This window comes from Grampus griseus (assembly GCF_964374135.1).
Source record: "Grampus griseus genome assembly, chromosome: 1".
Taxonomy (NCBI): Eukaryota; Metazoa; Chordata; class Mammalia; order Artiodactyla; family Delphinidae; genus Grampus; species Grampus griseus.
Genome location: NC_139017.1, coordinates 14,284,111 through 14,307,951, shown reverse-complemented (window position 1 = coordinate 14,307,951; position 23,841 = coordinate 14,284,111). Strand labels below are relative to the sequence as shown.

Genomic DNA, 23,841 nt, shown 5'->3' with positions numbered 1-23,841 from the left:
TTGGCATGTTATTATTATCTGGAAACTTGTGAAGCATGTGGTCAGGAATATAGATAAGATGAAAGAAAAGAACTGTGATTCTGAAATGGCTTTATAACAACTTGACACTTAGGCAAGACTGTGGAGTCGATAATATTATCATTGTTTATAAAGTATTGATGGTAGAAGTTTTAGGAAATCATTAACTTTATAAGCTTTTTGTAATTCTATTTTGTGTGAAACTGGCCATAAAGTTTTGGCACATCTGATATAGAAGAAATCTAAATGTTATCATTTTACTGATAGTAGTAAACTGTGAATGTAGCTAATTGTTCCAGTTAGCTACGCGGATGACACTTGTGCCAAAAAAAAAAAAAAATGATTATCTGGAAAAAAGAAAATTAAGATGTTTTCTTTACGTTTACACATACACCCCAAACACTCGTACCGTGAGACAACCTGAATTTTGGTAATAACATTAGTTGAGATAATCCGGATCTTTCTGCTTATCTTTTGCTTTAGATATGAGCTTCTGAGATGTAAAATCCAGCAACCACTTGCATCAAATCCCCCAGAAGATTTAAATCTGTGGCACAATATTTATTCAGGAACTCAGTGGTTTTATGAAGATAAGGGTCTTAGCAGGTGAGATTACAAAAACTATAAAAACAAATGCTGACATTTAGTTTGGGGCATGTTGAATAGTTCAAAGAATCTGAGTGTCTTCATTGTGTGAGCCAGTTATTCAATAAAACATGTTTGGTTATTATCTGTGGCATTAATCATCGAGCTGCAACAGTCAGCATGTTTAATATTTGCCATCTTAACTGCACGCTTCAAATAAGCCTTTTGAAGTCAAGTTTGTAGGTGTTTGAGCCTTAGCCTCTTGCCTTTGTCACAGCCCTAGCCAGACACGTAATGGCGAAATCTGGAAATGTTGAACATGTTCAAAACTGGGGAACGTTTGGGCCACTTGTAGAATGCTTGCTTTTCCAGGAAATAATTTGCTATAAATCATTGGTTCAGTTCACAAAATTTATTTAGTTAACAGGCTTGGGACTCAAAAGAATTCCATCTGTAGTTCGAAGAGATCAAGAAATGGGCAAATGGGCAATGTCAGAAAAGAGTACCCCACGGGAGAGTAAGGAGGCGTGGGTTTGGTTTCATCCTGTGCTGGAGGACTAGCTTTGTGGCCTTAGGGGAGTCACTTAACTTCTCTGGGCTTCACTTTTGTTGTCTATAAAATGAGGAGATTGGATGGGATTAAGTGAGGTCTAGACCTTCATGAATCAAGCAATGTAATCAAATTTCAAAAAATCACAAGTATTCTTTTAGGAAAAGTTTTAAGACATATTGCTCAATGACTTTTCTATCAGGTGGGTTATGCTTCTAGACTCACACTGACTAGCTCTACTCTGAACTCTGTTTACAATCTGGTCTTGTCTCCCCTCTTCCTCTGCTGGGCCTCTGCGCTTCAGCCACGTTAGTATTGAGTTTGGTGCCTCTAACAGGCAACACCCACCCCTCAGCTTCTCCCCATAGCTGCCATTTCCCTCTGTCTACCGTCCTTCAAGTCTTGGCCTGCAAGTTTCCTAGAGCACCCTCTTCCTGGTCTGAATCAGCTGCCTCCTTAATGTATTTCCATAGCACACCCCTTACAAATCTCTATTGTCTTTGTACTGACCTGGCTACCTGTCTGGACACCCCATTTTACTGTCATATCCACCATGAGCAAGGCCTTGTCTTCATGATTTCTCTATCACAATCCCCACCGTAGTACCTGGCACACAGTGGGTGTGCCAATAGATGCTAAATGAAAGAATACTTTTAGTAATGTGTAAAGGGTTGGGTATTCATTGCTCTGTGCCCTAGGAATATTAACTGTGATGTTCTTATCTTTGGGGAATGAGGAAAATTCTCCTGTCTATCTGAAAGGGTCCTGGTGGGAAAACATTACAGATATGGTGAGGTTCTTGAAGAGAGGCCGCACGTAAATCTAAGGAAACGATAGAATGAACCATGTAAAATTGCCATTTTTGTAAGCTAAAAGGGATCGATTACTAGCATATCCTTTTGGTTCAATCTAAATTATCGTGGTCCCTAGACTCTTCTCCACTATTTTCAATTCATTAGTTACTTAATCCAGCATTGCTATATAATGATGACTTCAGTTGAAGAAATTCATTTTATTCAGTAATTTCTTTTTGTTTACTATGTGCTGACAGGCATTGTGCTAAGGAACAAAAGATGAATAGCATAGCCCTTGCCCTCAAAGAGCTCACAGTCTAGAGGAGAAAACCACACTCTCACACACACACACACACACACACACACACACACACACACACACACACTCATACATGTATCAATTACTATCATCACAGTTAACTACAGATACACCATCACTACCTAGGGAAATCATATGGAAAGGTAACTATCTGTGAACTCTAAGTGCCTGAAATATAGCAATTTCCAAAATAAAGAGGACTTGACTATCTAACATTACTGAATCTAACTTTTAACCATGAGGTAGTTGGCAGAAAAACAGAATAAGACTCAGAAAGTTAATTTTCTTTCTTCATAGAAGCAATGAAAACTTATTAAGGAATTAGGACCAAGGCCAAAATTTTATTATTGAATTTTTAATGATGCTTGTAAGGATTTTTAATAAGTCCAAATCGAAGATGTAAGGAATGAAATTAAGTTAAATCCCCACAAATTAGATTGAAACATAAGTTGACATAAACATACTGATGACAGCTGCTTCTAGAAAGGAAGTATACATATAACAAAATGTGCTGAGGTGATATTTTGACTAGCCTCATAATACTAAATGTCAAGAGATTTTTTTTTTCTGCTAGCACTAGCAAAGATTTTTTCCAACTATTCAGATAAACCACTTTGTCCCATGTAACCAGCTTGTGAAAAAAACAAAACAAAATAAAACAAACAAAAAACCCCCACAATATGCATTTCTTTATGGTTTTTATTTTTTATTGTTTGTCTGCATCACGCAGCATGTGGGATCTTAGTTCCCCGACCAGGGATCGAACCAGGGATCGAACCCGCGCCCCCTGCATTGGAAGCGTGGAGTCTTTACCACTGCACCGCCAGGGAAGTCCCTGCATTTCTGTCTAATAGTCAAAGTGAATAGCATGAGTCTTCATATTGTGAAAAGAATTTTTCTAGACATCTACCCTTTGTAAGTCCAAAAGACTAGGGGCCCCTCCTGCCCAAGGGGACTTGTCTCACAAATCTGAGAGAAAACTGGAAATTAGACCACCTGTGGGTGCTATGTGCTGTGCCAGTGTTTTTGTTCAAAAGAAGCGATCTTGTCTGGAAGGTGCAGTCAGCACCCACTTTAACTTCTGGCAGCCAGGCTTGCTGTCCCTGCTGTAGAGGGAAGGATGGGAGCAGTCAGCTTACCTTCCTGCACACCTGTGTTGCAGCCCCTTAATGAGCCTCCTCTTTGACATATTTTGTCTTACTGACGTATTTATTTGACTGACTATTTGTGGGTTTCTTTTGGAGGGAAGGGCGGGGGAGGATGGTCATTGAATTCTGATGTCTTTAGGAAAAGTATTTAATTTCCTATTCTTCCCAGACTCACCATTTCTTATTTCCTTCATAACTTACATCTACATAAACAAAGGAACCATTGAAGGGTTTCTGCCCATCTTGATCTGATCTCACCAATAGCTACAGCTAGAATCAGCTTTTTAAATGGTACTTCTCTTGATATAAAAAGTAAAATTAACTTAAGTTTCACTGGGCATCCCTTTATGAATACATTTGTGAGAGTAAGTATAAATTGAAGTCAGTTTCCTTGGGCAGGTGGTCTCTTTTGGTTAGCTGTATGTTTCTAATATATAGAAAACACACCACTTTCATCTCAAATGTTATTATGTTCTGAAATTCAGATCATTCTAGTCGTCATTTTTTCCTTGATAGCTCCATGTACCAAGTAAAAGAGTGAGCTCATTATCCAGATAATTCAGTTTCAACAAAAATACTTCTGTTTTTTATGAATATCTTAGGTAAGGGATGATTTGGTCTGAGTTACCCAGCTAGTTGCCTAATTATTGAATTTTGCTCTGTCTGTGTAGACACAAACTCAGTGTAACTGTGGGTTTATACTACTTGTCAGTTTCGCAAAGTGGCCAAGTTATGGTTGTTAGGGGAACCATAACGTTGGGTTTCCTGACATTTTCATCAATTGGAAAATCTGGAAAATGTGCTTTTGTCATCTGATGCTGCTGTGGTGAGTCAGGCTGGGTTTAACAAAAGGGTAGCGACCTTCATTTTAAGCATCAATCCACCCTTAGGATTTTCAGGATCTCACTGTGCCTTGGTTCCTGGGTGATCAGATAAAACTTCTGCAAACACAGTGATGGCATGAGCGCCTCTCTGTTCTGGATCTGACAAAGGAAGAACAAGCTATGAGAAATAATAGGCTCTATTTTAAGGAAAATGTTGACTTGTAGATTATAATAACTTAGCTGCCATTGAGTTTATGAAGGGAGGCATGTTCTCACTCCTTTTCCTTTCAATTATTTAGGAACTCCTACAAGTATTTCTTTATCAGTCTGGAAAGAGACTTTCATATGAGTTCTCAAGAATCCTCTAATTGCATTATCTTTAAATGAAAGCATTCAAAATTCATAGACCTTCATCTGGTTTTCAAAGAACGGTTGGACTTGACTCTTTTCAAGTTTAAATGCTTAAGATAAATATACTATAAAATCTAAGTTTGAGTCTTACTGACATGGATTCTGATTTTTTAACCTACAAAAATGAAATGTTTCAAACCCTGAAAGAGGACATAGTTTCTGGAGAATGATATTCAAGAGTGTGACGTTCATTCCCCTTCTTTGTAATGAGATTAAACGTGCCCAAGTAACATTTTCTGCTTTGCTAATAGGGAAAGACTGGGGCAGCTCCATGACACGTGTTCTCCTATAACATAAACATGTTCAAGTTGTAGCTGTTAGGTAAACAAATTAACTTCATAAGCATGGAGGGTGAGTTAGAAGGAAGGCCTTTCTTCCATGACCACCAATGTGAGGTAGAGCCTGGTATTTTCTTGCTTAATACCATACTGTGAGTAAAAGTTGGGTCTAGAAATGAAAGCCAACTTCGGTCAACATTGGTGTACCATTTCCTAGCAAAGTACTTAATTCGAAATGAGCAAAAATATATCTGTTTCGCATTTAACATGGGAGAGTCACGGTGCTCTCTTTTCATTGCTCTGAATTTACTTCATGCTGTCCTTTTCTAAGTGTCATCATATGAAAACTTACCTCAAAAAAGAAAATGAACCTCTAAATCTGGGAGGATGCATTTTTTCATAGGAGGTTTCATTGCCTAATGCTTTCTTAAAAAAGAAAGAAAGAAAGAAAGAAATCTAGTTTATTTGTTTACATTTCTTTTTCATGTTGATGATATAGTAGAACAAAGACAGAAATCACAGCAAAGTTATTTTAGGTGCCACATTCTGGTGGCGTAAGTACAGATAGCTACAGGAGTAGACAGCTGCAGCTTTCACTCACAATCTAAAAAGTATCATAAGAACTTCCAACAGTGATTGATCATCTTTACTCTTCAATTTCCAAAAGCAAACATTTTCAGCAGCATTTTTAGGAAAACAAAAATCTTTCAGCAACAAATGAGTGAGGGAAAGAAAAGGTATCCACCATCAATGGAAAATTTAAACAATTACAGATTTAAGCAGTGGAAACAGTGTTACATTTTTGTTTGCCTATGTATTTATTCCCACAAAAGGATTTGAGGGTGTAAGGAACAGTATGCTATCAGAGGTTTTGCAAATCCTCTGGTGTGTAATGTTGTACTCAAGCATGTGTTGGATGGTGGTGGATATGAAGAAGAGTTAGTAGAAAGAGGAACTGAATAACCTGCATTTTCGGAAGCATGATTTATATTGGTGACAATATTGGCACATGAATTCTGTTAGGACATCAATAAAGTTGACACATTTTTAATTCTGATGAAAATAACCTGAGGCATTCTGTAGCTGCACTGAAGAATTGGTTTTATTGGTTCCCAGAACACATCAGACCCTTTCAAAGTACAAGCCTTCCACACATTTTGCCCTGAATAATGCTTCTTACTGGCTAAATTAATGTCTCCACTGGCCAAATTACTGTTTGTCATCAATACCTAGCCCAAATGTTATCTCCTCTGTGAAGACTTCCTGACTAGATTAGGTTAAATTAGATGCTCTGATGTATGTGGAAAGAAAAAGGAATAAATGAATATATGTTTTAGAGGTTCTCATTTAAAAACATTTATCTGTAAATATGTATATAAGTATACACACACACACACACACACACATACACACACTCCAGTAGGACAAACATTACATTTACTATGTTTAGTATCTGGCATGCTGTTAGTGCTAATAAATATTTATTAATGAATGAATGAAGTAATGGTGTATCAAACATAAAAGAGCAATGTAATTTGTAAGAAAAAAACCCATCTTTCTAAGTCTCAGTAAGGATCATTTCTCTATTGGACAGGTAGAGTTTCGTGGCCCTAGCCAACCAAATCATATGTGACCTGAAAGTTATGAGACTGAATGCTTTAGGAACTATGAAGTAGCCATTCATTTATTTATAAAATCATCTAGTCAATAAACAGATTAAAACCTTTATCATCTGAACAGAATCTAGTTTTCTAATTCGAGTAATAACAACGGAACCTTGAAATGAGTCTCATTCCATAAATAAGATTTTAATATATATGACCTTTTACAAGGAAGAAATACCAGAGTCATGTCTATTACACAACGAATTTACCATTTTCTGTGTGTGGATGAAAGAAAGGAGGGGCTGGAGAACGGTCTCAAAAAAATTAGTCAATTAGGGGATAACTATTGTAACAGCCTCGTATTCCTAAATGGACCTTCAAACAGTTGGTTTTACTGGTTACAGCATAGACTTAACATAAGTTTTCATTCACTTAGCAGATTTCAAAAGCTATATCTTAAAGGGTTTGAAATGGTACATTTTTCAAAATATACCCAAGAAACACAATTAGTATTTAGGGAAGATATTGATTGATATACATATGTTTTGCATGAGTATATGATTTCAACTGATGGAGCATTTTTCTCTTAAAAGTATTTTATTATTAACTAAATGGAATGTCCCATCTGATACCAACACCCAAGTCTACCTAAAAAACAATATACTAGAGCAAATGAACAAAATCCGTTAAGCAAATGAATATTTTCTTTTTTGACATGAATTGGTGAAAGATATACCGAGCCATGTAGTCAGACGTATATATACTTACTGACAAAGATTAGGTTTCAGATGTCATGAAAACAGTACATTTTAGTTCCTTTAAGGGAGTTCAAGATCCTATTCCTTAAAATTTTAACTTAACCGTGAAAATTAAAGAAAATGCAAAAGACAAATGCATGACATCAAGTGAAATGCCTACTGATTTCTCAATTCAATAAAATAATAGTGAATAGTGGAAAGAATTTAATATTAGAAATGAATAAACTAGAGGCCCACCTAATCCTGTTAACTAGCTGTGCGACTTTAGGCAAAGCCCCTTAACTTCTCTGGGTCTCAGGTTTCTTCTCTGTAAAATGTAGCAGATATTCCATTATTTAAAGCAGATAAACTCTAAAGTCATCTTTCACTCTAAAATGTTAATATTACAGTCAGCCCTCTGCATCTGCAGATTTTGTATCCATGAGTCAACCAACTGTGAATCAAAAATATTTGGGAAAAAAATTCCAGGAACTTTCAAAAAGTAAAATTTAAATTTGCTACATGCCTGCGACTATTTACATAGCATTTACATTGTGATTTCAACTATTACATAGCATTTACATTACATTAGGTATTATAAGTAATCTAGAGATGATTTAAAGTACAGAAAATGTGCGTAGGTTATATGCAAATACTATGCTATTTTATATCAGGGACTTGCACATACTCAAATCTTGGTATTCACGGGGTCCTGGAACCAATCCCCCTGCAGATACCAAGGGGCAACTGCACTTTAAAAATGGACATTCCAGTTATATGTATTTATGTGGCCTAAATTTCTTCTATGCAGACATAAATTGTAGCATTTCACCATACCTAAACTATGATCAAATAGCTTAAAGTATCACAGTAAGAACTAAGACCCCACGGAACTTATTTACAATTCACCATTTCAGGGCTGCCTGATGTTTTTAATTCCACTTGTATAAAGAACCACAAAAATGGTATCACTTTGAAGCCATAAAAGTTACTAAATTTATCACAGAGTAAATATGTGGAAGAAAAATGCAAATATTGCAGGAGAGATTAGGCATCCAGACTCTAGCTAAATTTCTTTTAAGCCATTTTGGGAAGTAAAACACAATTAAAAGTATTTTACCCAGGGAGAGAGCTAATGAAGCCAAGGTCACTGGTTCAGTTCCCATGTGAGCCATTAGCCGTGTTTCATTTGACGGTCACACACTTGCTACCCTCTTAACCCTGACTCACCATCCTTCACAAGCGCGCTAGTGGTCACAAAGGAAATTTGGCGAGACTGTTTGGATGCATAAGCCAAAATCTCTCCCCTTTGCCAGAAAAATAACTCAAAGGTCAAGCCTCAGTGATATGACCTCATCCAACTATAGATGGATCAGCTGACCATTGTGTTTTTTATTATTTTTATCATCATCACCATCATTACGATGCTGGCAGCGTAGCATCATGGCTAAAAGAGGAAGCTCTGGAATCAGACTGTCTAGGTTTGAATCTTTACTCTCCCACTTACTAGTTCGATGACTTGGACAAGTGGTTTAACTCTTTAGGCCTTATTTTCCTCATTTTCAATGCAGGTATTATAATAGTATGGTGAAGAATGAATGAGTTAATCATATAGAAAATTCCTGACACATATTAAGTACTCAGTAAATACTGTTATTATTATCTTTCCATTGTCATTGTCATGTAGACTATTTAGCACTTTCTAGAAAGCCTATGTATGAGTTTCCTAGGGCTGTTGTAAACTAACTGAGTGGCTTCAAACAACAGAAATGTATTCTCTTACAGCTCTGGAAGTTGAAAGTCCAGAATCAAAGTACTGTCAGGACTGTGTTCCCTCCAAAACCTCTAGAAAACAATCATTCCTTGCCTCTTCCAACTTCTGGTGGCCAAAGTTATTCCTTGGTTTATGGCAGCATAACGCCAATTTCTGCCCCCAACTCCTCACAGACGGCTTCTCCCTGTGTGCGTCTGTGTCTCTGTAACAAAATTTCCCTCTCCTTTCTTTTATAAAGATATCAGTCCTTTGGATTTAGGCCTGTCCCATATCCAGTATAAACTCAGGCTAACTTGATTACACCTATTTCCAAATAAAGTCACATTCACAGGAATCTAGGGGTTAGGACTTAAACATACCTTTTGGGGGGACACAATTCAACCCACTATAGCATCAAAACCAAAAGAAAAGAAAGAAAGACACAAGGAAAGGGGGTAAAGCAGAGAGAGGTAGAAGATCTGTTGCTAGCAGTTATTTGGGGGAAATAGAAAATAAATAGCTTCAAGGAAATCACTAATTCTTTACCTATAGCTACACTGTGGCCGAAGCCAAGCCCTGCAAAAATACCTTTGGGCCATGAGTGAGAAATAAGGTAAGGCAAGCGGACCTCTTCTACATGGGTGGTGGCAAAACGCTGTAAAACTCCTGATGTAATTTTGGCTAAGTTATTTAGCACAGTCCTGCAAACGGCGCCCTCCTTCTGTTGTCATGACTGATAAGTTGTGACTTACTGAGACAAATTCCCTGGGCCCTGCACTCGATGTGAGGCATCCTTGATGATCTATTAAAACCCAAAGAAGGTGATGATCTGAGACTAGTGTTTTCCCTGAGGACTGGATGCCCCACAGGGAGGGTCCTGTGTTGTACAATGTGCTTAAGCAAGTTCTCAGTCTAAGCTGTTGTCCAGTCAAAGCTTGCCTGCGTCTGTAAATAGTATTTTCCTCCCCAGGCAGTCTGACCCAGAAAAGATAGCCTGATAAGTCTTCTTCCCAAAAGAGCCAAAAAGGATGAGGAATCGGTGGCTTTAGCCCATCACTGATTTAATATATGGCATCACCATGACGTCACCATGTCCAGTTTTCTCCTCACAAAAAGCAGTGCTCAGTTTCTACTATATTGACTCAAGTAAATATGTTCTCACAATGGCAAAACACAGCTCACCATAGCAAAACCCTCAGTGGGAGAAGGCTGTATCCTTGGTCACAGTTTTAGGCTTTAATTTAGGGGTAGGAAGCACAAGTATAGGAAGAAACTGGTGATGAGGGATTCTGATATTTGAAAATGGATGAGTTTCCCAAAAGAAGAACATAAAACTCACTGGATCAAATTCAGATAGAAAGCTGGCAGGTTACCAGACGCGTAATTGCATGTTGAATTGAGCTATAATCCTCAGCACTTCTGAAAACAATGAAGATGTGCAAAACGATAAACCACATTTGTTTTAAATAGCAGTATTTGCTTAGCATTGCTAATAACATCTTTTCTTAACACTCTGGTTAAGGCTTGAGAGTTACAAAAATAATGCTACCTTTTTTTGTGCAGGGAAGAAAAAAGAAAATGTATTGGGGGGAGAAAATGGTGCATCCTATGGGGGAAAATCTGTATTTTGTGAGGAAAAAGAAAATGTGTTTGCTGTCCAGAAAGATAAATTTATATATGTATTTTTTAAAAACAACCTTTTAGGTTTACAACGTATGCGTATAAGGTCTTTGTACACAACAGTGTGGGTTTTACACCAAGTCAAGAAGCAACTGTGACCACGTTAGCCGGGCTTCCGGAGAGAGGAGCTAACCTCACTGCGATTGTTCTCAACCACACGGCCATAGACGTGAGATGGGCTAAACCAAGTAAGTCAGCTTCTTACATCTTTATTCCCCTTTCCCATATTCATACCAAAACGAATTTAAAATGGACACATTAAAAAATGACAGAAACAAAAAGCCAAGTTCCCTGTGCTATTCTTCCTCAAAGGAAGTTCTCTCTCCTACTTGTCCATCCTTCTTGGGCCTTCTCTTCCTCCTTCCATTCCTTTTGGATGGGGAATGTAGTTTTTGTCACACCAGTTGTGATAGAAATGTCCATATGCTAATTTGATAGCGATATAATATTGTGCACTTTCCTGAAGAGAGCTCTGCCCCATCTCATAATTCATCACTTATCAGCAAAATCCATTTACTAGGATTGCAGAAGTATGATGGTTTTTTCCAAGTGCATTGTCTTCAGCACTGGTAACAGCCAGAATTCCAGCTTGATACAGGAAAAGGAAGCCTGGCCACCATCCCTGGACTTGCCACCATCACTGTTATTGCTTCAATAACACTGCGGTTCACCCTGGGCGCATTCAGAACACAACTTTATAGGCAGTTAGAAGAGCTCACATATGGATATAATCTGTTCCTGCAACTTTAGAAACCACAATAATTGAAATTTCAGATCTGGTTGGTCAGTAGAGCAGCATTTCCCAGCTGATCTGTTAATTTGTAGTGATCCATTATCACAATCAGAAAAAACCAAGACTGACTGTATCATGGAACTATGTATTGTAATCCTCCTTAGAAGCATCACTTGAGGTCTGGCAAATCGTTGAATCAAAACTTGCTAGACTATTACCAAATACTGAGAAATATCTGATTTGGAAATCCCCAATGAAAATATTCGTTTTGTAAAAGTAAACTGTATCTACTAGGATAACCATCTACTAGTACATAAAAAGTTGTAAAATGACTCCAGCTTGGGCAATCGTAAGCTTCTGATTTTGATTTTGTTATCGCTTAAGACGAGAAGTGCTTCCTATTTCACTTAGAACATCTTGAGGGAATTTACCGCTGTTACGTTGTATCAATTGTTGATTAAAACCAGTGTTAGGTGACATTAATTGTAAATTAAAACTAGTACTGGTTATGTCGATCTACACTGCCACTAAATAAGCCATTTTTACCAAAAGACTATCGCTCTAGGGTTTTTGTAAGGTTGCAGGTTTCTAATGATCTGGGTCACCTCTACTGGGATCTTTAAACCATTTACATGGAAGAACATAAGTTAATTGATGGTTATGATTACCTTCTGAGACACCTCTGGGAAAAACTACAAAGTTTTTATCTGGAGATGGATTTTTATGTATAATATATTTTCACTCATCTCCCTCTTTCTATTTCACCCTCAATACCTGATTCATCTTAAAAACCTACTTAGAAAGGTGGACGCCTTCCCCCGCATCTGACATTTGAATACTTCTGTTAAGATCTGGCGGCTGAATTATCACCAGTATAGGTCCTTTATGTTATAATTGCATGCCTGAAGTAAGCGTGCTTATAAAAACTGACAAACCTAATAGATCTGAAGCAGCTCACTGAAGTTTCATTACCTTGGTAAGCTGAACCTCTGACCTTCAGGATGTAGGTAATGCAGTCTGCCGTTATTTCCATTCATACCTTAGAAATTTTTCAGATAACTATTTGTGAGCACAAAGGTTAACTCTCAGAAGAGGGTCAGCTCTGTGAAAGTGTGTTGCATTATCATTTTCTTCGTTCCTGCAACCTGCTAAACTAAGTAAATTAAGTAGTCACTCCACTGTGAAAGGGCCACCTCTTTTTTGCAAGTTTAATTTCAATTGTTTTCTTGATTTGTAGGATAAAGTTGGACCTTGTCTAACATGCTAAAAGGCACAAAACTATAGGTTGAAAGTCATGAATAAGCTTATGAATATTTGCTTATTAAAAACCATAAAATATATTTTTAAAACATATTCTTTCTTAACTATGACCCTCCACATGGGCACACCATTTGGATAGCAAAATATCTCTGATAAATTTTTACCAATCACAGCTTAACAGAGATAGGTATTAAAGTTTTAGAAGCACCTATTTTAAATGTTTGCATCTCTGTGTTGATATCATGTGAGGAAAAAGCATCCCTGCATCTGTTCAGTTCATTGTTATGGCAAATATTACAAACTGGCAGCACATGGACCATACTTACTCCCATCCTCCATGCATTGTTTTGCCAGCAGCATTTGAAAAAAAAATATTTTGCTAACATTTAACAATTAGAAGATTTCACATAAAGATTTTGGATTGATCTGAAAAACCCAATGATTGGGTGAAACTCTTCCCACATTGCTGAAGGGAAAATAATCAGCTGGCACTGGTTTCCCCTTTACACAGGCTGCACCCTCCTATCTTCCTGGTCCCTATATAGACATGAGGTTCTTATCCCTGCTTTCCATAATGAAAGATAATAGTTCAACCTAAGTGAAACACCATGAAGATAAATGACATAGTGGGGGGAAAATCCCACTTTTATAAGAAAAGATACAAAAATACCTTCACTTAAATTGTTTATGTAGCCCTAGGAGTTAGAAACTGGTACTTAATAACTTACCACAAATTACAGTTAGTCAGTAGCACTTCTCACACTCAGACTTCGAGCTCGAGCATCCCATTTTCGACTGTTTCTCCTGCATTTGTCCTTAATGGTTATTAGCACTTTGTCAAGAGTGATTTAGTGAGATCCTTCCCATTTTGACTGCTCACTCTAAAATAAATGGTGAAAAATGCCCACGAGGGAAGGGGGTAGAAAGGCAGTGCCGCTTCTGAGGTCTCCTCGCTAACGAGGTCATTGACAGCCGGAAAAGAGCAAGAAAACACTGGAGGTGGTGAGAGAGGAAGGAACTGAAAAAGAGGAAATGGAAAAAATCATCCAGAACTCTCCAGAAAATTTGTAAAGTATGAAGGCATCACCATTACAAAAATTGAAATCCACATAAAATTTAAATCCACATAAAAAGCATCTGCCTCATCTTGCTCTCTTAACCAGAAACCGCTAGATTTTGTAGCTAGAAGTTTTGACTTGTCGGAGCTTACCTTGTTCAGGTGGCAATACATATACATCATTCCAAATCTCACCTCTTTTGAAAGCACCCACCATCATTGGCTCACCTTGTCCCCCTGCTTCCCCTCCCATCGCTCCAGTTACCAAAGCAAATAGACTGGATGCGCCTTTTCCACTGGCTTTCTGCCTGTTCACTTGTGCACATTCTGTAATCTGACCTTCCTCCCTTGCATTCTACTGATTTGGTCGTCTTGAAATCATTCCCATAATGACCCAATCCAATGCTCTCTTGTTAGTGCCATCCTATTCTGTTTCTCTGTGGTAGTGGGTCCATAAATGACCCCTCCTTACTCAAATGCTCCCTCCTGTGTCACCAGCTACTCTTGTTCTCATCCCCTAAAAGCTTTTTTTTTAAGTTTTTACAGTTTTATTGAGAAAGAATTGACATACACCACTGAATAAGTTTAAGGTATACAGCATGATGGTTTGATTTACATATATTATAAAATGATTACCACAAGAAGTTTAGTTCTCATCCATCATCTCATATAAATATAATAAAAAGTATTTTTTTTCCTTAGGATGAGAACTTTTAAGACCTGCTCTCTTAACAATTCTCCTATATATTATACAGCATATATAACAATTTTCCTATATATTAAACTATCATCATCATGGTGTATGTTGCATCCCTAGTACTTATTTTTTTATTTTAATTTATTTTTTATACAGCAGGTTCTTATTAGTTATCTATTTTATACGTATTAGTGTGTATATGTCAATCCCAATCTCCCAGTTCATCCCACCCACCCCCCCCCCAAAGACTTTCTCAAAGTTCCTCCTGAGTATTTTTCACCCTCTAACTCTCTTGTTGGTGATTCCATCTAAGTGTTTTAAATTCTCCTAACTAGAAAAGTGGCAAAACTCTGTGAAGCCATATGAAGGAATAATTTTTAACATAGGCTTTGGAATCAGGGAAACTTATGTTTGACTCCCAGTTGCAGTATTTTCTAGCGCTATGACCTAAAACGAGCCACTTAACTTCAGTATATCCTAGTTTCCTAATTCAGAATACGGAGATAATAATAATAACTGCCTTAAAATATGATGATAAAGATGAAATAATATATGTTTAGCACTTAGTAATCATTTAGTATTGGTATAAAATATTGTTCTCTCTGTAAAATGTTTACAGTGCTTTCAGCAGCATTTTACCAAAAAACTTAGGCAGCCATTTCTTTTGTTTGCTTGCTTTGGGTTTTGTTTTGTTTTATGTTAATCATTTAGAGTCATTTTTTTTTTTCAAAACAAACTACTTTATATAGATGTATAGTCGATTTACCATGTATTAGTTTCAGGTGTACAGCAAAGTGATTCAGATAGATAGATACATAGATTCTTTTTCAGATTCTTTTTCATTATAGGTTATTAGTGAAGCCATTTCTAATAAAAAAAATTGGGACATAATTTTGCAAAGCATTCAGGTAAAAGCACGTCTACAGTAAGCTGAAGATGAATAAAGACCAAATCTCACTTTATAATTACCTGACTTGGGTAGAAGGTAGAACTACTAACCACTGCTAACTCCCCTTTTCCTTTTAGTGGTGGTGCCGCATGTCCACCAATCTAGACTACCTTTACTAGCCTCCTTTGCAGTTAGTTGTGACCATGTGACTGTGTTTCTGCCAATAGAATGTGAAAAGAAATATGAGTCTTTTGGGGTCATAACCACAAAACACTAGGTACATGCCTATCTGTTCTCTGCTCAACCTCTCCCTGGACTAGACTGTGGAGGCTACAGTGTTCTCAGTTTCAACTCTGCAGGCATGGCCAACACCCTAAGAGATCCAAAGCCACATAAGAGAAAGAACCTGGGTTCTCGAATGACCACACAGAGCACAATCTGATTCACTTCCTTTGAAGCTATTGTGTGAGTTACAGGTTAACATTTATTGTATTTAAGTCACTTTATTTAAGGGCTTCTTGGTTACAGTAGCTTAGCTAACTAACTCTGTCCCTGTCTGCCCATATCAGTTCACTTTAAGAGCAGGAATGATCTGTCCTGTTTCCATGGCCAAATATAGAATGATGAATAATTAACACATTTCATATACATTTCCTTTAAATACAGTTTTCTCTGGAAGGTTATTGATTGAAAGGAGCTGGAACACAATGAGAGGCTAAAGGAGCTGGGGGCAGGGTGAGTTCCAAAATGCAGGTATTTGTTTTAGTTGCATAAACTAGATAGAAGGCATCTGATATCTTGCTGGGAAAAATAAGGAGCCTGGCTTGGATCATAGCTCAAGAGACTCTACCCACTTCTTCATGTGAGCAGTTTTACCCTCAGGCAGAGTAAAAATTTTCTTAAGAAGTAGTTGTGATAAGTTCAGGTTTTCCAAGAAGTGCTTAGTTGATGACACAGAGCTCTGCACAATAGAACTTGGGGAACTGGACTCTAGTTTGAGAATCTGTGAGCAAGAAAAACACTTCTATTATAAAATAGCCTTAATAGGGTCCTTCCAAGTTTCTATATAGGAACAAAGTTACCACCCACTGAGCCTGCTGAAGAATTCCATCCTAGACAAATCAATTAGGAGACCTATTAAATGGAATGGTTTACTGTAATTGCTCTAGATCAGGGCCACAGACTTTTTTGTAAAGGCCCGGAGAGTAAATACTTTAGGTTTCGCAGGCAATATACATTCTCTGTTGTAACTACTCAGTTTTGCCATTGTGGCATAAAAACAGCAATAGATAACTCTTATGGGCACTGAGATTTGATTTTCACATGTCGTGAAACACTATTATTCTTTTGATTTTTTTCCCCAACAATTTAAAAGTGTAAAAACCATTCTTAGCTCACAGGTTATATACCAAGAGGTGGCAGGCCAGATATGGCCAACAGGACAGATTTTACTCATGGTAAAATCATGAGTTTGTTGACCCCTGATCTAGATGATAAAGATCTAGAGGACATAACTGATGTTGATAACAATCTCTAAAAATAATCCAGCAGCATATACAGAGTGTAATCCTTTTGCAAGAGGACTTCAACCAGCCCATCTAATAACTGTTTTAAATTATTTGGAAATCCATTAACCAAGAAGAGGGGCTTGTTTTAGATTTGAGAATTTTCTATGCCTAAGACCACATTTCTGACCTGTACATGGAGAGCACCAGCAAAAATGTCATTTAATAGCAAAGATTTTATCCAAAGTTTATAACCCTCTTCTTCAACTCACTGAGGTTGACCTGATATGCTACAGTTAGGACAATACCTACTTATAAATGTCTGTGGTCTATAAAATATGGGTTACTGAGAACAGAATTAGAACACCTGAGAAATATTTCCCAATGTACACATATTTAACATAATCTCGTAGGAAATCCTCATACCATCCTGCTGCTTCAAACACAAGTTAGTATTCATAGCTTAACTCCAAAGTATATGTATAACTCTACTTCAGATATTCACACTTTAATTTTGAAGTAAACCTGGTGGCCACAAAAACACTTCAAACTCAAGAAGTCTCAAGTGAAACAATACCTTTCAAATCCTCCATCCCATAATTACTCCTATGTTTTCATCTTGATTCCTAGGATTCACACAAGACCCAAGACCAAAACTCAGACTTTTATCTATAGCTCTTCCTTATCCCTTTCTCAACTCTCCTGGGTCATTTAAGGACCTTGGCTCTTTCCATGTGGTGCATCCACATTCCTTCAGGCCTTGAGATCCTTCTCTTGCTGGGAAAACTAGAGACAATCAGAGATGGTCAATTGGTCTTTAACACCTCGGTCCAAAAATGGCACAAACTGGCCACATGACCTCACCCAGATGCAAGGAGCCCAGGAAATGTAGTCTACCTATTTGACAAGAAGAGAGACACATGGGTCTCGGTGAGTGCTAGGGATTTTTACCACAACTTTTCTGTAGTGATTTTTAAAGTTTAATTGCTATTTAGCCTGTTAATGCTGCTAGTAGTTAGTGATGTCTTTCTTGATTTTTCTGTGTCTCTCTATTTTATGTATGATCAAGAATTTAGTGTAGTGTTACTTTCCTTGCCCTTCTCACCTGCCACTTTCAGTGTTTGGTCTATAAATTATTATATAATCATTTTACACAATTAACTTCTCTAGTTTTGATATTTTATCATCAATTCTTAAACTTCATGAATCTTAAGTTCTGGATCTTGATTCATCGTTTTGTCTTCTAGATAACATTATTGGAAAATTTTTATAATTAAAGTTAAATAAGTTAAATAAATGAGCTATATATTCTCTTAACTTCTGCCTAAATAAGAACATTTGTCTGTTGTCCTTGCACATTCTCTTAATTTTTACCTATATAAGAAAATCTTTCTGCTGTATTTGCACATAAATAATGACTTAGCTGTGTATGAATTCTTGGATCAAAATATTTTCCCTCAAAACTTCTTGAAATTTTTCCATTGTCTTCCAAATTTGTTGTTCCAGAGAAGTCTGAAACTTGCCTGAATTTTTTTTCTCCTTTGTAGACGATATTTTAATTTTTAGTTTATTTGAGAAATGTCTTAATGATCCATGATATGCCTGTGTTTGGATATATTGCCATTATTTTAGCCAAAACTGTATTAATCTATTCAATTTATAGACATAAACCTTCATTTTGGGTCAGGTTTTATGGGATATTTTATATCCTTGATTATTTATTCCATTTCTTTTTCAAGTTAGTTAAATTTTTTTCATTCTCTGTTCTCAATATCTATAATTTTGACACTGATTTCTTCTTAGTCATTTTCCTCTTTATTTTTTTCCTGTCCTACCTTTTTAACTCTGTCCTTTTCTGCTTTCAATGTGGATTTTAATTCTGCCATTGCTTCTTATGTTTCCTTACTTTCCTTTCTTATTTAAGAAGGTCATTTAATATCTTCATGTCTTCATGTCTATCTTTCCATAAAACAGTCACCTGTTTCCTAGAGCATCTTTTGCACAAAGGCATGTCCCTTTCGTTATTTTTAAAAACACCATGCAAATGTTTTATAAAGCTTTCATCTTATTTGTATAGAAGTAGTATATGAAAGACAAATTCTACTTTTGGAAGTTCTGGACAGTGTTTCCCTTATCTTATGCTATCAAGAACCCTTGTAATTCATGTTTTTCTCTTTTCAAAAAGAGAAATATATTCAGGTCCAGTTTTTACCAATCCACAGGGAGGGTGAAATTTGCTCGTCTCCTTATTCCAGCTATTTCAATTCTAACAGCGTTCCTCAAGGTCAGCAACCTTGAATTGTGTGTTGGCCAGTGGAACTGAGGATGTATCTTCTGTTTCTTAGCTGGTTCACTGACTTAGAGCCCACTGAAATTTGAAAACCTTGTTTGAACAATGTAAAAAGACACTCCTTTGCATGTACTGCTCCCTGAACTTCTCACAGTATGACTAGGAATATGAAGATCATTTAATCTATTTAATGTGTTTCTACTGTTTTTCTATGTTTTGGACTCTGCACTGTAATGTCAATGAAGGAAGAAAGATGAATGTTGAAGCAGATGGCGAGAGGCAGGGCAGTGCAGAAACCTGGCCCGTGTTGCCTAGAGATGCTGCCTGTTTCTGGTTAGAAGAGTCTCATCCCATGGAGTAAGATGGAAGCAATGGACTGAGCCCCATCTTTTCCTTTCTTCTTTGGGACAAGATTCTGTTCTATTTCAGGGGGTTGACGTATGGCGCATGGCTAAGAATGGACATTTAATGACATTTCATCCAGATATTGTCATATGATCTTTGCTCATCTTGAACTTATGGTGCTAGCCCCAATATTTTCAGTCTATATACACAGGTCCATTCTCTGGAACTTGATAGAAGAGATATCAGGCACATTTAACCATGGTAAAATCCATTTATATTTCTGAGTAGAATTTGAAAGCATTTCATTAATACTGTATCTTTAGCACTTGAATTTCTAACCGGCATGCTTATGTAACAAACTAAAATACAACAAGAACTTCAAATCTAGCAGACTTTCTGTTATATCTTAGCTGCCATAAATTAATGAGGAATCATACTATAGGGCAGCAGAAAATAATTCTAATGATAGAAGGAACTTTTGCCCTCACAGAACCAGTGACTTTGCTGTACTCGACAAATATTATCATTTGGGAAAATATCAATGGACACGAAGAGCCAGTTCCCGACAATGCATTATAATGACCTCATTATTAAAGGTGCTTACGTTTTGTGACATCAGAGAAAAGAGACATCTCAATCTCCAGCGTTTTCCAAAGTAGTTGCTAAAGATCTCTTACTATAAACTCTTTCAACTCTACTGGCATACCAAACGTTTATAACTATTGCTGCATGTTAGGCCAAAGTGGTAGTGCGCTCAGGAAACAAACAAAAAATAAAAATCAAACCAGCATTCAGTTTTGATGTAAGACCCCCCCCCGCCAAGATCTTAATGAACAGGGGTTCTTAAAAGAAAGTCATGCAGTTCCCAAAACCATATTCCTTTTCATGGCCATACGCCAGGATCTCACATATTAGAGACACTGTACTTCAATAACCATAAAGAGAAATGCCACCTTTCCCTCCCCATCCTTGCTTAGTGCTGCAGAACAGTGTTAACACAAGCTTTTACATACAATTTTTGGAGCATTTACATACAAAACTCCAACCCCCAACCGTAACACAAATCAAGGTAATAGATCCTGCTTAAGGTCTTCAAAAATAATGCTAATTGAAGCAGAGCAGTATACTATTTTCTACCTAAGAAAATCTGAGTGTTGTGTATCTTCTTTTTAAAGCATCGTAATAGGAAAATCATGAGAAGAACTTAGTGCAAGAATGGAGAAATTGGGTGAAAGGAAAAAGAAAACAACAAACTGGTCTTTGAAAGGACAAGGGCTGAGGAATTGCTGAGTTATATTTGTGAGACAGTAAGCAATTCCTTTTAGCATCCTTTAAGAGCTTGTCTACATCTTACAGACAACAGTGAACTAGGAGAAAAGGATGGGAGCCTTGATCAAAATTCAAATATCATCCTAGGATCCTACTGAGTGAATCTTTAAGGAGAACATACTACTTCACTTTGCTACATCAACAGTGCACATAACAGGGTATCTGTCTAAACATTCTTCCAGGTATCATTTAGCAGATTTTGTTAGCAACTGAAAAAATTCCTCAAGTTTTAGAATCTGTGTCAGGACATGCCCTCATTTATATTAGCATAGAGTTCTCTCTAGAACTATTACTTATGAACAGAAGTTTTTCCCTGTACTGCATATTTTTATTTTACTCAATTTCCTTTCATAAGTATTATATCAAAGTTTTGAAGATTAGTTATATACTTATAAATATTAGGTTGGCCCAGGAGTTCATTTGGTTTTAAGTGAAAATAAAAGACACAGTTTTCATTTTTACCAAGAACTTTACTGAGCAATGTATTCACTAACCGAACGAACTTTTTGGCCAATCCAATAGCATAATTAACATATTTAAAAGCAATTTAAAAGTTTATTTTCCTGTGAAGTTAAGACTCTATGCAATTAATTATGAGATGGGGGTGGAATCACCTTTGTTTAAAAAAGGTAAAACCCAGCACCCCTCTAAGGAAAATTCCATAAGCTTTCCCTTTTCTCATTCTAGGAATAGCTAATGATAGTGTATTCTCTGTCTTTTCCCCCCGAGACCCTTTTATATCAGCTACATTTACAGTGTCCTGTGTTAATTGTTAACAGCTTTTCAAGACCTACAAGGTGATGTTGAATATTATACACTTTTTTGGAGTTCTGCTACCGCCAATGAATCTCGAAAACTCCTCCCAGATGTAAACTCTCATGTCATTGGCCACTTAAATCCAAACACAGAGTATCGGATTTTTATCTCTGTTTTCAACGGAGTCGCCAGCATTAACAGTGAGGTGCTGCATGCAACCACTTGCGACGGCGGTGAGTCCAGATTTCAAGGGATGCTCGGCTTCAGAGATGCGAATGAAATTGATTGATTCTCGCTGAGGCTGAGATCAGTCATCCTTCCATTATAAAATTTCCGGTGTTGGAGGGAAGGGGGTCGGAGCTAAAATGCTTAAGTGCTGGCTGTCGTCAAGTGGCAGATCAATAAGTGGTCCCGTGGAGACAGCGACACAAGGCTCCAATCATGGGATATTAGCCCAGTTTGTTCCTGTTCTTTTCAGTGTATGCTTAGTTGGGAGCTGAGTTCACATCAATACATGGTGACATTTAGAAACATTTTTTTTTAAGAATTGCTCTCAGAAGCAGGATGCTATTCACAACGACAGCCAGGCACAGTGAGGGCCCTCCCTGAGTCACCAGAAATGGTAGGTGGAAGTTCAGCCACTGAGAAAAATTGCCTGTGACTCATTTCTAAGCCAGTTAGCAAGGGGATGGAAGCAAGGGAAGCAACTTGTGAATCTGAAATGTGTTTGGAATGGTCTTTCTAATCTTTTTGGCTTTCTAAAGTCTCATTATAAACATTATAATATCATTACCTCCAAGCAAGCGTTCCAGGTCATTAACAGAGCACTTTAAGTGTGGAACCCATTTCCCTTCGTGGTGCCAAAGGTTGACACCTTTTGTTTATAAAATAGAATGGATCACAAGGACAATTTTTCAACTAGTTAAGATGAGCTCTTATGATAAAAATAGGTCTTTGCATAGTTATTTCTGACACGCTTGAATAATTGTATAATTTAACGCCAAGCAAGATTTTTTTTCTAATGTTAGATTTCATCATTACCTATGGTAATCAACATTCCAGATCATTTACATAATGACAATATTGCATTATTGCTTCATATTGCTTGAGTTACAAGCTAGTAACATCAAATGATTTTTCACGTTCCACCAGCCTCGATATATTTGAGTTATATTTTTTTTGCTTAAGGAGCAAATTTTCATTCTTTTTTTTTTTTTTTTTCTTCCCTGAGAGGTTTGGAGGAGTGCAGGGATGGGAACAGAGACAAATAATAGATATGTGTTAGTGGTGCAGATGGGTGAATAATTTATCATCATATCCCACTGGTCACATAGTATTGAAGATTAGCACTACGCTGGTGGTATAAAGCATTTTACCACCAATTCTCATGGTTTCTAACTGAGAGTATAATAAGCCAATTTACAGAGGACTACAGACTGTGATAACTTCATCAGAGGAAAGCAGATAAGCAACAAACCCTTCACTCAACCTAAATACTAATCGGCATTTAGTTTAACAAGTGCTTTTTCAGAGGCAGCTGGAGTTTATTTGGTTTCTTCCTTTAATTCCAGAGCCTCAGGGCATGCTTCCTCCAGAGGTTGTCATCATCAACAGTACAGCTGTACGTGTCATCTGGACAGCTCCTTCAAACCCAAATGGTGTTGTCACTGAATATTCTGTCTATGTAAATAATCAGCTCTACAAGACTGGAATAAATGTGCCTGGGTCTTTCATTCTGAGAGACCTGTCTCCCTTAATGATCTATGACATTCAGGTTAGAACGTTGTTTTTTTGAAGGTTAAGCTTATGGGTGTGTTAAATAAAACATGCTGGGTTATGTCTCTTAGTGGATACCTTCCATCTTGGTTACACATGATTTATTTGCTGGGGAAGGGGAGAGAAAAGAGGGAAATTGATCTGGATTAAATCTGTTTGGGGCGGGCAAACACACGAGTCACTGGAGAGGGGATAATGGGACTGTGGAAAGTGATGGTGATGAGGATGGTGATGATATTGTCACTGGCAAAAGGAAGCAAATCATGTGTTTGCAGTCAGTCTTGCCAAGCAGCTTGCCTTTTTCCTGGTTCTTTTACTGATAACAAAACCAGAATTAGCCTATAACTGTGGAGATATTCTTTCTACTCCTATTTCTGCTACTTATTAAATGTCATAACTTTAGGGAAGTTACGTAACCTCTCTTGGTGTTGATTGTCTCTTTTGTAAGAGCAAAGGACTAGATGACTTAAAACATTCTATCCCCCTCTAGCACTCTGTGATTC

At 37.2% G+C, this 23,841-nt stretch overlaps 1 protein-coding gene across 1 annotated transcript in view; it reads left to right on the top strand.

Moving 5' to 3' along the window:
• USH2A (usherin) overlaps positions 1–23,841 on the top strand; it is a gene marked incomplete at its 5' end in the record, with an annotated part of 770,156 nt that overhangs the window by 510,078 nt on the left and 236,237 nt on the right. The window contains 4 exons of the mRNA XM_082666701.1: positions 502–624; positions 10,726–10,889; positions 21,586–21,795; positions 23,134–23,336. Coding sequence (XP_082522827.1) covers positions 502–624; positions 10,726–10,889; positions 21,586–21,795; positions 23,134–23,336 — 700 coding nt within the window. The remainder of the gene's footprint in view (positions 1–501; positions 625–10,725; positions 10,890–21,585; positions 21,796–23,133; positions 23,337–23,841) is intronic.